The 15,807-nt window shown below is 44.3% G+C and overlaps 1 protein-coding gene across 6 annotated transcripts in view; it reads right to left on the bottom strand.

Moving 5' to 3' along the window:
* Window positions 1-15,807, bottom strand: part of LOC106583499 (plasma membrane calcium-transporting ATPase 1) — a 157,752-nt gene that overhangs the window by 46,761 nt on the left and 95,184 nt on the right. For 4 of the 6 annotated variants that reach the window (XM_082967624.1, XM_014167745.3, XM_082967623.1 and 1 more), the window contains 11 exons: window positions 13,525-13,722; window positions 12,571-12,828; window positions 11,847-11,972; window positions 11,426-11,551; window positions 10,197-10,232; window positions 6,810-6,986; window positions 5,888-6,102; window positions 5,501-5,743; window positions 4,803-4,937; window positions 4,484-4,593; window positions 4,050-4,287 (listed from right to left, as the gene is read on the bottom strand). In XM_082967624.1, coding sequence (XP_082823750.1) covers window positions 4,050-4,287; window positions 4,484-4,593; window positions 4,803-4,937; window positions 5,501-5,743; window positions 5,888-6,102; window positions 6,810-6,986; window positions 10,197-10,232; window positions 11,426-11,551; window positions 11,847-11,972; window positions 12,571-12,828; window positions 13,525-13,722 — 1,862 coding nt within the window. The remainder of the gene's footprint in view (window positions 1-4,049; window positions 4,288-4,483; window positions 4,594-4,802; window positions 4,938-5,500; window positions 5,744-5,887; window positions 6,103-6,809; window positions 6,987-10,196; window positions 10,233-11,425; window positions 11,552-11,846; window positions 11,973-12,570; window positions 12,829-13,524; window positions 13,723-15,807) is intronic. The other 2 variants (XM_045705778.2, XM_014167746.3) reach the window with 1 other exon arrangement.

Genomic DNA, 15,807 nt, shown 5'->3' with positions numbered 1-15,807 from the left:
CAGTGGAGTGAGGAGGGTTGAACATGAGTGTTCATCTCACTCAATTGGCTACACTTACGTGTGATGTGTGTGTGTGTGTGTGTGTGTGTGTGTGTGTGTGTGTGTGTGTGTGTGTGTGTGTGTGTGTGTGTGAGAGAGAGAGAGAGAGAGACTGAGCATGTGTCTGTGTGTGCAGATTAGCTTTTCCGTTAAACACCATCTCTCTATATAGATACTGGCTGCCTGCAGTTATCGTAGCATAGCAGAACTTAGATCACTGCATCACTGGCCTTATGACACTGATTTTAACTATTTAATATGATACATTGTTCATATCAGTGTCATATGCACCCAGTCTCTTATTTAAGAAAAGGCCAGAGGTGTGGTATACAAAAGAAAAATCAGCACCGTCGCGGATCACGATGCCTTGCTCCAGACAGACTAACCAACTTTTTTGCTCGCTTTGAGGACAATACAGTGCCACAAACACGGCCCGCTACCAAAACCTGAAGGCTCTCCTTCACTGCAGCCAACGTGAGTAAAACATGTAAACGTGTTAACCCTCGCAAGGCTGCAGGCCCAGACGGCATCCCCGGCCACGTCCTCAGAGCATGCGCAGACCAGCTGGCTGGTGTGTTTACAGACATATTCAATCGATCCTTATCCCAGTCTGTTGTCCCCACATGCTTCAAGAGGGCCACCATTGTTCCTGTTCCCAAGAAAGCTAAGGTAACTGAGCTAAATGACTACCGCCCTGGAGCACTCACTTCCGTCATCATGAAGTGCTTTGAGAGACTAGTCAAGGACCATATCACCTCCACCCTACCTGACACCCTAGACCCACTCCAATTTGCTTACCGACCCAATAGGTCCACAGACGACACAATCGCCATCACACTGCACACTGCCCTAACCCATCTGGACAAGAGGAATACCTATGAAAGAATGCTGTTCATTACAGCTCAGCATTTAACACCATAGTACCCTCCAAACTCGTCATTAAGCTCGAGACCCTGGGTCTCGACCTCGCACTGTGCAACTGGGTCCTGGACTTCCTGACGGGCCGCCCCCAGGTGGTGAGGGTAGGTAACAACATCTCCACCCCGCTGATCCTCAACACTGGGTCCCCACAAGGGTGCGTTCTCAGCCCTCTCCTGTACTCCCTGTTCACCCACGACTGCGTGGCCATGCACGCCTCCAACTCAATCATCAAGTTTGCAGACGACACTACAGTGGTAGGCTTGATTACCAACAATGATGAGATGGCCTACAGGGAGGAGGTGAGGGCCCTCGGAGTGTGGTGTCAGGAAAATAACCTCGCACTCAATGTCAAAAAGACAAAAGAGATGATCGTGGACTTCAGGAAACAGCAGAGGGAGCACCCCCCTATCTACATTGACGGGACAGTAGTCGAGAGGGTGGAGAGTTTTAAGTTCCTCGGCATACACATCACGGACAAACTGAAATGGTCCACCCACACAGACAGCGTGGTGAAGAAGGCGCAGCAGCGCCTCTTCAACCTCAGGAGGTTGAAGAAATTCGGCTTGTCACCAAAAACACTCAAACTTTTACAGATGCACAATTGAGCGCATCCTGTCGGGGTGTATCACCGCCTGTTACGGCAGCTGCTCCGCCCATAACCGGAAGGCTCTCCAGAGGGTGGTGCGGTCTGCACAACGCATCACCGGGTGCAAACTACCTGCCCTTCAGGACACCTACACCACCCGATGTCACAGGAAGGCCAAAAAGATCATCAAGGACAGCAACCACCCGAGCCACTGCCTGTTCACCCCGCTATCATTCAGAAGGCGAGGTCAGTACAGGTGCATCAAAGCTGGAACCGAGAGACTGAAAAACAGCTTCTATCTCAAGGCCATCAGACTGTTAAACAGCCATCACTAACATTGAGTGGCTGCTGCCAACATACTGACTCAACTCAAGCCACTTTAGTAATGGGAAAATTGATGTAATCAATTTATCACTTGCCACTTTATATTATTTATACTAGATAATGTTTACATAGCCTACATTATTCATCTCATATGTATATACTGTACGCTATACCATCTACTGCATCTTGATGTAATAAATGTATCACTAGCCACTTTAAACAATGCCACTTTATATAATGTTTTCATAACCTACATTACTCATCTCATATGTATATACTGTACTCTATGCCATCCTGATGTAATGTATCACTAGCCATATTAAACAATGCCGCTTTATATGTTTTCATACCCTACAATACTCATCTCATATATATATATATATATATACTGTACTCCATACCATCTATTACCATCTATTATTACCATCTATTACATCTTGCCTACGCCGTCCGGCCATCACTCATTTATAGATTATGTACATATTTGTACTCATTCCTTTACACTTGTGTGTACAACGTAGTTGTTGTGGAATTGGTAGATTACTTGTTAGATATTACTGCATGGTCGGAACTAGAAGCACAAGCATTTCGCTACACTTGCATTAACACCTGCTAACCATGTGTATGTGACAAATAAAGTTGATTTGATATGGCCAATATACCAGGACTATGGGCTGTTTTTTGCACGACGCAACGCGGAGTACCTGGACACAGCCCTTAGGTGCCTTATTGCTATTATAAACTGGTTACCAACGTAATTAGAGCAGTAAAAATAAATGTTTTGCCATACATATGGTATATGGTCTGATACCATGACTGTCAGCCAATCAGTATTCAGGTCTCAAACCACCCAGTTAATAATATAAGATATACCTCGTCTATAGTTCTTGGTCATCATGCACTTATAAGTGGCTCTCAAATTGTTCCTCTCATTGACTTCTGCGGTCAATATGATATCATATGACTGCAGCCAGCAGGTTCCTGAGCTAATTCAATATATTTAATGGGGATCAGATGTTTGAGTCACACTGCAGCAAAACAGTTCATTTGTCACGCCCTGACCGTGGAGAGCCCTCGGGGTTTTCCCAATTGACTGACCTTCATGTCTTAAAGTGATGATGGACTGTCATTTCTCTTTGCTTATTTGAGCTGTTCTTGCCATAATATGGACTTGGTCTTTCACCAAATATGGCTATCTTCTGTATACCACCCCTACCTTGTCACAACACAGCTGATTGGCTCAAACGCATTAAGAAGGAAAGACTTCCACAAATTAACTTTAAATAAGGCACACCTGTCACGGTTGTCGTAGGGTTTAGACCAAGACGCAGCGGGAAAATGTATACTCATCTTCTTTTATTAAAGGATAAAGAAGGAAAAAACCAAAACAAACACGTATACAAAAAACACGACGACAAAGAACAGGCCGGTAAGGCACAAAGCTATACACAGCAACAATCTCCCACAAAATCCCATGACAAACACATACCTATATATAGGACCTTCAATCAGAGGCAACAATAGACAGCTGCCTCCAATTGAAGGCCCCAATCCCCATTACCTAAACATAGAAATACAATACCCTAGACTGAACATAGAAATAAACTAACATAGAACAATAACCAAAACCCTGGACTAATAAATCAAATACCCCTCTACATACATAACCACCCCAAACCATATAAACCAAATACCCCCTCTACATGAACACATACACAAACACACCCTGAACCACATAAAACAAATACCCCCTGCCACGTCCTGACCAAACTATAAGAACAAATAACCCCTTTTACTGGTCAGGACGTGACAACACCTATTAATTGAAATGCATTCCAGGTGACTGCCTCATGAAGCTGGTTGAGAGAATGCCAAGAGTGTGCAAAGCTGTCATCAAGGCAAAGGGTAGCTACTTTGAAGAATCTCAAATATAAAATATATTTTTATTTGTTTAACACTTATTTGGTTACTACATGATTCCATATGTGTTATTTCATAGTTTTTATGTCTTCACTATTATTCTACAATGTGGAAAATATAAAAAATAAAGAAAAACCCTTGAAAGAGTAGGTGTCCAAACTTTTGACTGGTAGTGTATATTTATGCACTTTCTGATCAGTTAGAGGGTGTCCACCAGAGCTTGTTTTGTTCAGGCAGAATGCGTCTGTCCATGTCTCACCTCAGGTCTGACGGGGTCCTCAATGCCGACCACACAGATGCAGGTGAGCTCGTTGAGGATATCGGCCTCGTTGTCCCAGTTTGGTTCTCCTGCCTCGGCAGGGAAGTCCCTGTAGGCCACACAGATGGTCCTTAGACCGTCACAGGCCATGGGCTCAATCACCACCTTCACCATCTCATCACGGTCCTTAGGCTTGAAGATACGTGGCTCCCCGTTCGTGTCCAGGATACGGGAACATCTAGAGAGCGAGGAGGGAAGGAAGAGGAGGGGAGTAGGAGGGTAGGAGGGGGAGGAGGGGTGGGGGACGAGGGGAGGGGGAGGAAAGATAGAAAGATGGACTTGATCATCCTCCCCCTCCTATCTTGGTGTATCCATTCATCAACGAAAGATATGACCAATCCCTTCCTCCCTCCCCCTCTCCCTCCCTTCTGTACTTGCGTAGGACGATCTCGGAGGCTCCCTTGCTGTACATGCGAAAGCCGCTACCGTCGGTGTTCTTCAGCACCGTGCTCATGCTCTTACGGGATGAGTTGAAGGTGTACACCTGGAAACACACCTCTCAGTTAGTTATAACTCCCATATTATCACAATATGCTATATTACTATAGTACACTACTTTCTGTAGGAATAACGGGCAGTAGGTTATTTGTAAATTTAGTCTTGGAGCCACACAGAACACACATATATAAAAGTTAAATAAGTTACAGATTGCACATTTATCTTCATTGATATAATTTTGAAGCAGCTACACACCTTGTACAGTTTCTCCTCAGGAATCTCGTCCCTGATTGGCTGGTAGTCCCTCTTCAGTTCCAGCACAAAGCCCAATAGGGAGCATTCTGTCTTGTTGCCAACGTGGCGGGGCAGACCTCCCTCCTTTTCTGGAGACTGGAGAAACAAACAAAACGTTAAACACACCCTACCTACTGTATGCTACAAACATGTATAGTTCATGAAGAAGACATACAGTTAAAGGAACATTGAGATGTGCATCCTACAGAGTGTAAAAGGAACCATGAAGATATGCACTAGAGAAGAAGACTATGCATTTGTAAGGATGTGCACACACTGCGTACATATGACATGAAGCTCCAAATGTCGAGGCGCTATGGTCCAAGGAATGAACGAAGATGAGTGAGGGATTCTCCTAAGGGCTATTTAAAGCCTGTATCTTCAGTCTTATGTGATTATCTGGTGGTATTGATGGGCTGATGAATGAATAGATAGAAAGCAGTATCATGTTCCTGGAATGTTATTATGGACCATCTTTACTGAAGACTGGGACGATATTAGCGTGTGCTTCAAGTGCCTCACTTAAGGATGGGTGTGTTTGTGTGTGCGTGTGTGAGAGTGAGCGGTGAAGGTTTATTGTGAGTGCTCGTTCAATTTATGCATTTGAGGATGGGTGTGTAAGTATACAGTGTGTGTGTGTGCATCTCTCTCTCTCTCACCAGGATCTTAGTAGTATAGGCTGAGTTGATGGCGATGCTGTTGACCAGGACTTCCATTGTTGATGGTTTGATGACGTCGGGTTCTGGTACTTTCTTGTAGTGTGTGTCTCCCAAGTAGGCCTGCACCACGGTCATACGGTTCATGGTGAGGGTGCCTGTCTTGTCGGAGCAGATGGTCGTAGCGTTCCCCATTGTCTCACACGCATCCAGGTGACGCACCAGGTTATTGTCTTTCATCATTTTCTACACAGGGGACAAGACAGACATTAGAGGTCAGTGCTGTGTGTGTGTGACCTGACAGAGTAAGTCTGGGAGATGGTGGCAGCTAGCGACAGCCCCTCTGGCACTGCCACTACCAGCACCGTGTGCGTATTGGTTTGAGTGTACCTTGACAGAGTAGGCCAGAGAGATGGTGACGGCTAGAGGCAGCCCCTCAGGCACAGCCACCACCAGCACAGTGACTCCGATGATGAAGAACTTGACAAAGTACTGGATATAGATGGGGGTACACTCCTTCAGCCATGGGCGACCCTGTACCCCGAACGTGTCAATCACGAAGTACAGAATGAGAATGATCACCGTCACTGCTGACATGATCAGACCTGGGCAAAAGAAACAAAGTATACTGTTTCTATCTGGCGGTCAAATCCAGGAGCAGGCATGTACAGATGTAGGACCTTAATTTGATCACCCTGTTGCAGGAGGACACTTTAAACTTGTATTGTATTTCAGGTTTAAAAAGGCTTCCAAAGTTTGGAATTTCCACTGAAATTTCATACTTGATCGGCCCTCACAAAAAATGTTTTAACCCCTACAAAAATGTCTATTGGTTATAATCCACATAATAATTCACATTTCCTGTTGCTGCAGGATTATTTTCCCGCTGTAGCAAACTGGCTCAAATTACGATTTTACATCTGTATGTACACCTGTGTGTACGTGTGTCAGGTCCCGTGTGGCTCAGTTGGTAGAGCATGGTGTTTGCAACGCCAGGGTTGTGGGTTCGATTCCCACGGGGGACCAGTACGGGGAAAAAAATTATGAAATGTATGCATTCACTACTGTAAGTCGCTCTGGATAAGAGTGTCTGCTAAATGACTAAAATGTAAATGTAAATGTAATGTTTTTAAGACCTCTATTCTTACCTGCCTTCCCGATCTGCAATGTCTATGTGTGTGTGCGCCTGTGTAGGTCTGTGTGCGCCTGTGTAGGTCTGCCCCTGACCTTACCTGCCTTCCCGATCTGCAATGTCTATGTGTGTGTGCCTGTGTAGGTCTGTGTGCACGTGCATCTCTGCCTCTGACCTTACCTGCCTTCCCGATTAGCACAGCCAGTTTGGTGAGTTTGCCCTGCAGCACAGACTTCTCCTTCTTGGTGATCTGAACCCTCTTCACCTGTTTGACCTCCACCTCCGGCTCCTTCTCCTCGGACTCAACCTCACTCTTCAGGGGCTGGATCTCCAGGGCAATGCCGTCCTGGGTCTTAGCTATGGGACAGGGTAGATGGATGGGGAAATAGGTAGGGTAGAGAGGGGGTGGTGGGAAGAGGGTGGTGGGGGTGGAGGAGGGCAATTAGTGGTGGTGAAAAAGTTTGGGGAGGGTAAAGAGGGTAGTGATAGGAGGTTGGAGATGGTTGGTAGTGAGATTTTTGGGGGGGTTGGGGAGAGGAGAGGGAACAGACATTCCAAAAAGGAGGAGGCAGGAGGAAGGAGGATCGAGGGGTTGTGGTTCAGTTCCGGTTGGAAGAGAGACAGAAACACGGTCACCAGACCACCAGACTCAGGTCCTGAGCAGTGATCCACTAAACCATGTGGATCATTTAATCTCTTAAACCAGAACAGATCCCTTGTGATCAACACTGATGTTATTATTTGTTGTTAGCGGTCAGTTTGATGGAGAGTTCAGCAAATGCGATTTATTCTTCATTAAAGTAAAATTAGTACTCAATAATTAACTGATTGATTGTTTAAATACTCTAATGCATAAATTAAACATTAACGAAAGCAGGGAAGTGTTGGAAAGAGTAAACACACAGCACAGAATTCATCAGGAAATGCTTGAGATAAAAGTAAGGATTTAACAATACAAAACTGATTTGTAGCAGCAATTTAACGCTATACAACTTCTCCCAGATGGCGCATTTCCATACAGGATTTACCCCAGTGTTTCACCCAAAACGCTCAGATTTTTCTGTGTCCATCTATGTGGGCCGGAACCCGTGTCTCACTGGGCCATGGCTCTGGAGGACTTGCTTTCACCTGGGGCCAAAGCCAGGCCCCTGGTACCTTTCAGCCAGCATTTACTATGGCTAACTGTGAACACCTTTTCGCATAGCAACTGTCTTGATGATGCAGAGGTTGTTGATTCTGCTCTCCCCAAGTCTTTAGTGTGACTCTCCTGATGGAAACACAATTACACTAGAGTTCACATTAACATAAAACACAGCCGAAACACTGGTGTGGGGGTAAGTCTCCATGGAAATGTGCCAAGAAGAGTCTATGGAGATGGTTTTTGGTTTTACATCATACATTTAACAGAGAATATTTTCAGAACATCGAAGTACAGGTTGTAAATTCTACAATGGTTCCTTTGCAGTCATGTTTTACAAATGCAAATAAAATATTTGCATTTCACCACTTCAATATCTTATATTCGCTCTGTTTGTTCTCTAGCTCTGTCTCTTTTCCAGTAGAAATAGTCCACAATATCTAAGGGCGAGTATAATAAAGGTGGTCAAATAAAAGATCAGTATTCTATGGTAATCAGTGTCATATGCATTGCTATGGATTCTATTTGTGGCCCATGCAAACTCAACACCAGTGAATTTAAAGTACATTCACAATCTAGTTGGATCATTTTGTACCCATGTCATTTTTGCTGTAATGTTTTTTTCTCACACTCCTAAAATGTCTGTACTTGAAGCCCCTTGTATTGAGCATAGTGACTCTGCCACCCCTGAGAATAGGCCACCAATCAGGGGATACTGAGTCAGTCCTAACATAAAACCCATTAGACCAGACCCATCAGACTGAACACAGCCACACACTGACTGGACTGGCAGACTGACGCACGCACGGACGGACGGACTGACTCACTGACGGATGCACAGCACTTACAGACGCAGCACGGACCACGACGAGGGAGGGGGGGGGGGGGGTGCGAGTGTTTTACCCCTCAAAAAAACTCAAAGAAACTGACAAACTGAAAAAAAGAGAACAAAAAACAAAGCAGAGATACAACCACCACAAAAATAAAATTATGAGGTAGAAGACGAGGCTGCACCTCCAGAGGTAGTTTTTTTTGCGAAAGAGACAGAAAAATAAATAAAGAGAGGTAGAGTCAAACAGTGATCGCGAGAAGAGAGTACGAGACAGCATGAGGTCCTGAGCAACATCCTGGAAAGAGGCAACAGTGAGAGAAAAGAAACAGAATAGGAAAACAGAACAGACAACAATCCACAGCCCATTGATAATGTCAGGGTGCAACTCCCACAATGAGCCACTTGCCAGAGTTTGTACAGTCTCCCTAACTCCTTGACCCTAGTTTTGAAGTTAGCATTGGATAGATAGAATAGAAGAATTTAGATTATAATTATATGTAGAATGTCTATTATAATTCTGTTTAGATCCCTTCTTTTTTAAACTAAGCCCAAAAACTATTACCAAATTTCCAGATACTGAAACATGATATCAGGGGTCCTACCACTCCTATTCCATTTACTCTCAGGAGCCAGAGATTACTTGGCATCCATAAAGCTACTACACTGGATAAACTACACATCAGTATGTGGACATTTTCAGAATATACATTTCATGTTGTGAATGCAGGTTGGGTGGATCTGTCCCTATTAATTTAATGTTGTCCTACTCTAGCATTAGCTACCGCTCCATGCTGGAGAGGAGAGAAGCTGTTTACTAGTGAAAGGTCAAGGGCGAGGGGAAGGAGAGAGGAGAGGGCAGGAGGGCTGGGGAGGGTCTGTGAGCAGCAGATGCTCAGGCCCTGGGAGGCTGAGTGAGGGGGGGAGACAGCTTGGATGAGTTCTGGATGACACGTCACATGGAGGGTGGAGCGGTCCAGGCCAGGCGAGCTGTAGGAGCTACAACACCCCGGGTGTCTATCTAAACATAGCATGTGAGGATGAAACTTCCTATTTGGGGTTAGTAGAACTAACCCTTTTGCAGCTCTGTGATTGAGGTAAAGCTAACCCCATTTAGCCCTAGAAGGGATACAAATCTACTGGAGTTGTTGTGTTATTATTTTAACCCCATATAGCTCGGACGGATATACCTGCAGGAGTCTACAACAGAAGGATAAAGAAGGATACTCCTGGGAAGCTCTGTGATTGATAAAGATTGACTACAGTTGTGTTATACTAACCCCTCATAGCTCTGAAGGATATAGTCTACAACAGTAGTGCTGAATGCTAACCCTAGGTAGCCTTGAGATGGATATCGGTCTACAATAGTGGCATTGACGGCTAACCCCACTTCTCTCTCTGGGGACCAGTGGCAGGTGAGAGTTGCATCCTTTCACAGGTAAAGCAAGGCGAGAAGAACCTCCCCTTTTCAGAAGGTGGAGGGAAGCGAGAGCATGAGAGAGAGAGAGAGAGGGAGAGAAAAGAGTGCATAAGACTGACACGAAACTCCCAGACTGCTGCTGAATGGAAGGGGAGAGGGAGGGATGGAGGGAGGGGTTACCTTTGTTGCGATTTTCGGGGGGTCCTTGTTTTTTACCTGTTCAGACAGAGAGAGAGTGCGGAATGCTGATAACATGGCTTAAAAGAAATAAAAAAAATCATAAAACCAAAACGAACAGAAGATCAAAACAATATAAATTCAAGTGTGTGTTGGGGGCTGGAACGGGCCGTCAGAGGAGAGAGACCACTAGTTGGTTTAAGGCTGTAGAGTAAAGTAGAGCATCCATCCACAGACAGCAGGATCTGTTACTGGTGACACTGGGCTCTTGTGTGTGCTTCTAAGTATGTCTGCCCTCTTCCTCCATCCTCGCTGTATACACCCGTCTCAGAGGAAGACAGACAGTTCAACACCCAGTGTGCTTGCCTGTGCTGCAGCCAGTGTGTGCATGTGCAACTAACTAGCCTTTACTTGCTCTGATCTACTCTAATAAACCCATAACATTAAGGTCATAATGGCTGCGCTCAACAGTTTCATGAACATTTGAAATCACAGTCTAATTTTGTGATGACTAAAGATGCCAATTGGAATGAGTCATTGTCTTGCAGCTCCCTCCTCTGAGCTGGCACATTCAGCCCCTTTAGAATGAATGCCTGAAAAACAGAAATCTTAGCAAAAAAAGTCTTACCAAACAGAAAAGAATACCCAACTAAGTGTTAGTATGGAACACAAGCTCATTAGAGACCATGTAGATATATATGTAGATTAACTGTACTGGTTCCTTAGTGTTGCTTGTTTAATTAGAACAGATCCGAAAGGGAGGGATGAAAGAAAGTGTGGAAATCCATTTTTCCTGACAGTGGGTCTGTGGTACGGGCATAGAATGACCACCCAATCATCCATGAACAGAACAGAACCACTCCTGGGAAGGAGTGGTCTAGAAAGGGCCTCGGTTTGGATGTGAAAACTAACACCAGGGATTAGATAAATAAGGATAGGACAGCGATGTCAATGAAACTGAATGGAACCTCTGGCCTCCATGGTACAGAGTTTATCATGGCTGTTCCATTTTCCTTTAGATCGTTCTAGAGTTCAACAGACTGGAGTAACTCATTCTTCTACTAGAATCTTACCTCAGGGAACCAGCAAACAGAGCGCTCACGTAGAAAGACAAGGATAGCTCGGTAGATAGAAACACACACACAGGAGACAGATTGGGGAAAAAGCCAGTCACTGACTCTCTGTGAACTGTTACCATGGCGATGTGCATTTGTCCCCCCCCGATCTCTTACCTTTCTTGATCTTCTTTTCCTCGTCGCCATCTCCCGCCCCCAGCAGAGTGAAGATGATTCCAGTCTGGGAGTTGAGACCCACTGCAGACACCACCATTCTACCTGATCCCTCCATCACATGGGTGCCTGGAGGATGAAGGGGGAGAAAGAGAGAGGATAAGAAGAGAGTTGGGAAGGAGAGAGAGAGAGAGATAAGATAAATTAGATACTAGAACATTAACAGAAAGGTCATAACTGTGCTATATGTATGAATAACTGTACTGTATGTATGAATAACTGTACTGTATGTTATTCCATTGTGTCCTCAATTTTCAGTCTCCATACTGTATCACACGACATATATTATAATTTAAAACAATTGAGGTCCTAACTGGGATATTGAATGTCTGATAATAGTGATATTATGAATAGGCACTCTCACCGGACAGCAGCATGGGGTCTTTCTCGAGGGACTTCCTGACTTGGTCTGATTCACCGGTCAGAGAGCTTTCGTCAATCTTCAGGTCGTTGCCCTGGATCAGGATACCATCAGCTGGCAGCAGATCACCTAGGAAACAGTTACACAGTTATATGACTGTGATATACAATGTCTCACCATATTCCGTACCTTTGTATATTTGGTCAATGTGTTACCTCATCATATTGGTTCATTGTATCCAGACCTGGGTTCAAATATTATTTAGGGTATTTCAATTACTTTCAAAATCACTTGGAAGTAAGTATTTTTATAATTTTTATTTCAAAACAAGTAGTTGAATATTGAAATGTATTTGGAAATACACTTGTAAAGTATTGGCATGTATTTGAAAAAAACTAAAATACATAGTGCGTATAGTTTAATAATACTCCCATGCATTTGAACCAGGTCTGTTTGGTATTTTAGATAATGTAGGCCTATTTGGAACTAAGTATTTGAAAATTCTTTCAAATAGTAGACTATTTATAGTAATTTATTTGAAAATACTTTCAAATACTTCCAAAAGAAGTAGTTGATTAAGGCCACGTTATTTGAAAATATTCAAATAGACAGAAAATAAGTATTTAAATAACAAATACACATGTATTTGAACCAAGGTCTGACTGTATCCTGTCAGGGGAATGCAACAGCACGTTTCATCTCTTATTTTATCTGATCCATGTCTTACCATATTTGATCTGGGCGATGTCTCCTGTCACTAGTTCGGACACAGGGATCTGGATGACCTGGCCTTTGCGGATGACGGTGAACTTCTGCTCCTGTTCGATGCGGCTCTGCAGCCCGCGGAACTGCTTCTCCTTGCTCCAGTCGTTAAACGCCGTCACCAAGACAACGATGGCAACAGAGAACAAGATGGCGGCGCCCTCGATCCAGCCCGCCTGCGCCTCGCCCTCATCCTCCACTCCAGATGCTGTCTCACCACACACTGGGGAAAGCAGAACACAGGACCACAACATGATCATGTCAAGACCAGGTCAGTGATACAAACAATGACACAACATGACCAGGTCAGTGATACAAACAATACCACAACACGACCAGGTCAGTGATACAAACAATACCACAACACGACCAGGTCAGTGATATAAGACCTCAACACGACCAGGTCAGTGATACAAACAATACCACAACACGACCAGGTCAGTGATATAAGACCTCAACACGACCAGGTCAGTGATACAAACAATACCACAACACGACCAGGTCAGTGATATAAGACCTCAACACGACCAGGTCAGTGATATAAGACCTCAACACGACCAGGTCAGTGATATAAGACCTCAACACGACCAGGTCAGTGATATAAGACCTCAACACGACCAGGTCAGTGATATAAGACCTCAACACGACCAGGTCAGTGATATAAGACCTCAACACGACCAGGTCAGTGATATAAGACCTCAACACGACCAGGTCAGTGATACAAACAACACGACCAGGTCAGTGATATAAGACCTCAACACGACCAGGTCAGTGATACAAACAATACCACAACACGACCAGGTCAGTGGAACAGGAAATGAAAACATTTGCAAACCCTCAATTCTCCCTTCATGCCCCAGTCCCCCTCACCACCCCTCCCACCTGTTCTAACTGCCCCGGATTAGGGTGTACTACTCACGTTCGCTATCTCCCCCGGGAGGGTGGTAGAAGGACAGGCCCAGGGAGATGACGGCAGCAATCTCCAGGATGATTAGAGTAACATCCTGTAGAGCTTCCCACACCAGCGCGAGGAAAGACTTAGGCTTTTTAGGAGGGATGAAGTTCTTCCCAAACGCTGTGTGGCGCTTCTCCAGATCCACTGGGTTACCAGACAGACCTAAGAGAGAGGAGGAGGGGAATTAGAGATTGAACAGACAGGTAATAGAGTAAACAGTTATCACAGAAATGCATAAAACAAGATCAAACAATAGATGATGTTGAATATATACATTCAGCTCGACACAAGGCCACTTTACAGGTATGAAAAATGCATGACAAAATATCAGGATTAGAAATGTTTAGGAGATTCTATAGGTTGCTGTTTTGCCTTGGTCTAAAGGTCTAAACTGACTCTAAAATGCTGCCTAGAGCCGGCCGTTCAAACACACCCATCCACACCCCATGTCAGCCTCCCACTGTGGACACAATCTGCTAGGCAACTACTGCCAAAGGCTTTGACATTCAGGTGGATGAAATACACAAACCGGTCCGAAAAACATGTTATCCCTTGTGTATTTTTCCACAATCAAACCTTTAGATCAACTGGTATTTCCCTAATGAGATAAAAATATGTTTAATAGATTCCAAGTAATATATCATCACCTCATCGAAATCTTAATTGCTGCAAATAAATCTAGAGAACCGCAGAAAATACAAAGAGGTCAGTCAATGAGAAGCCATGAGGCGTTTGAAAGGATTCACAAGGCTGTTGAACTTATTGGAAGTGTTCCAAATGTAATGTCTAACTACTGCTCTCCGTCCCCCACAGCCTATACACACTGACTCTATGCCTATCCACAGGTCTCTACCCACTCAGACGCACACACCTTCACTGTCAATCTTACTCACATACACGCATTCATATACACCCTCACTCACATACTCATCACTGACGCAACACACTTACATACACACACCCTCACCAACGCTGCTGCTAAAATTATTTTGGATTTGATTTATTACTACCACTACGCTGATGTTCATTGATTACCTTTACCATAAGTATCTAATGTATCCATTTATCTACTGGTCACTATAACTTCTGTATACATGTATTAAAATTAAAAACTGTAACATCTTATGCTTCACGGAGTCGTGGCTGAACGACGACAATATCAACATACAGCTGGCTGGTTATACGATGTACCGGCAGGATAGAACAGCGGTGTCTGGTAAGACAAGGGGCTGCGGACTATGTATTTTTGTAAATAACAGCTGGTGCACGATATCTAAGGGAGTCTCGAGCTATTGCTCGCCTGAGGTAGAGTATCTCATGATAAGCTGTAGACCACACTACCTACCGAGAGAGTTTTCATCTGTATTCTTCGTAGCTGTTTACATACCACCACAGACCGATGCTGGCACTAAAACCTCACTCAATGAGCTGTATACCGCCATAAGAAACAGGAAAACGTTCATCCAGAGGCGGCGCTCCTAGTGGCCGGGGACTTTAATGCAGGGAAACTTAAATCAGTTTTACCAAATTTCTATCAGCAAGTTAACTTGTTATGGATAGGGGGCAGTATTTTCACGGCCGGATAAAAAACGTACCCGATTTAATCTGGTTATTACTCCTGCCCAGAAACTAGAATATGCATATAATTAGTAGCTTTGGATAGAAAACACTCCAAAGTTTCTAAAACTGTTTGAATGGTGTCTGTGAGTATAACAGAACTCAAATGGCAGGCCAAAACCTGAGAAGATTCTGTACAGGAAGTACCCTGTCTGACCATTTCTTGGCCTTCTTTGCCATCTCTATCCAAAACAGAGTATCTCTGCTGTAACGTGACACTTCCTGAGGCTCCCATTGGCTCTCAGAAGGCGGCAGAACGTTGAATGATGACTTTGCAGTCTCTGGCTGAAAAACAGTAGCGCATTTGGTAAGTGGTCGATCTGAGAACAATGAGACGGGTGCGCGCGTGAAGAGTCCATTTTACTTTCTCTGTCTTTGAACGAAAACAACGACTCCTGGTCAGAATATTATCGCTTTTTTACGAGAAAAATTGCATAAAAATTGATTTTAAACAGCGTTTGACATGCTTCGAAGTACGGTAATAGAATATTTTAAAATTTTTTGTCACGATACGCGCCGGGCGCGTCACCCTTCGTTACCCTTCGGATAGTGTCTTGAACGCACAACAAAACACCGCTATTTGGATATAACTATGGATTATTTGGAACCAAAACAACATTGGGTGATGAA

This window comes from Salmo salar, chromosome 22 (genome assembly GCF_965601325.2).
Source record: "Salmo salar chromosome 22, fSalSal1, whole genome shotgun sequence".
Lineage (NCBI taxonomy): Eukaryota > Metazoa > Chordata > Actinopteri > Salmoniformes > Salmonidae > Salmo > Salmo salar.
The sequence above is the reverse complement of the archived record's forward strand: the minus strand, read 5'-3'. Positions and strand labels throughout refer to the sequence as shown.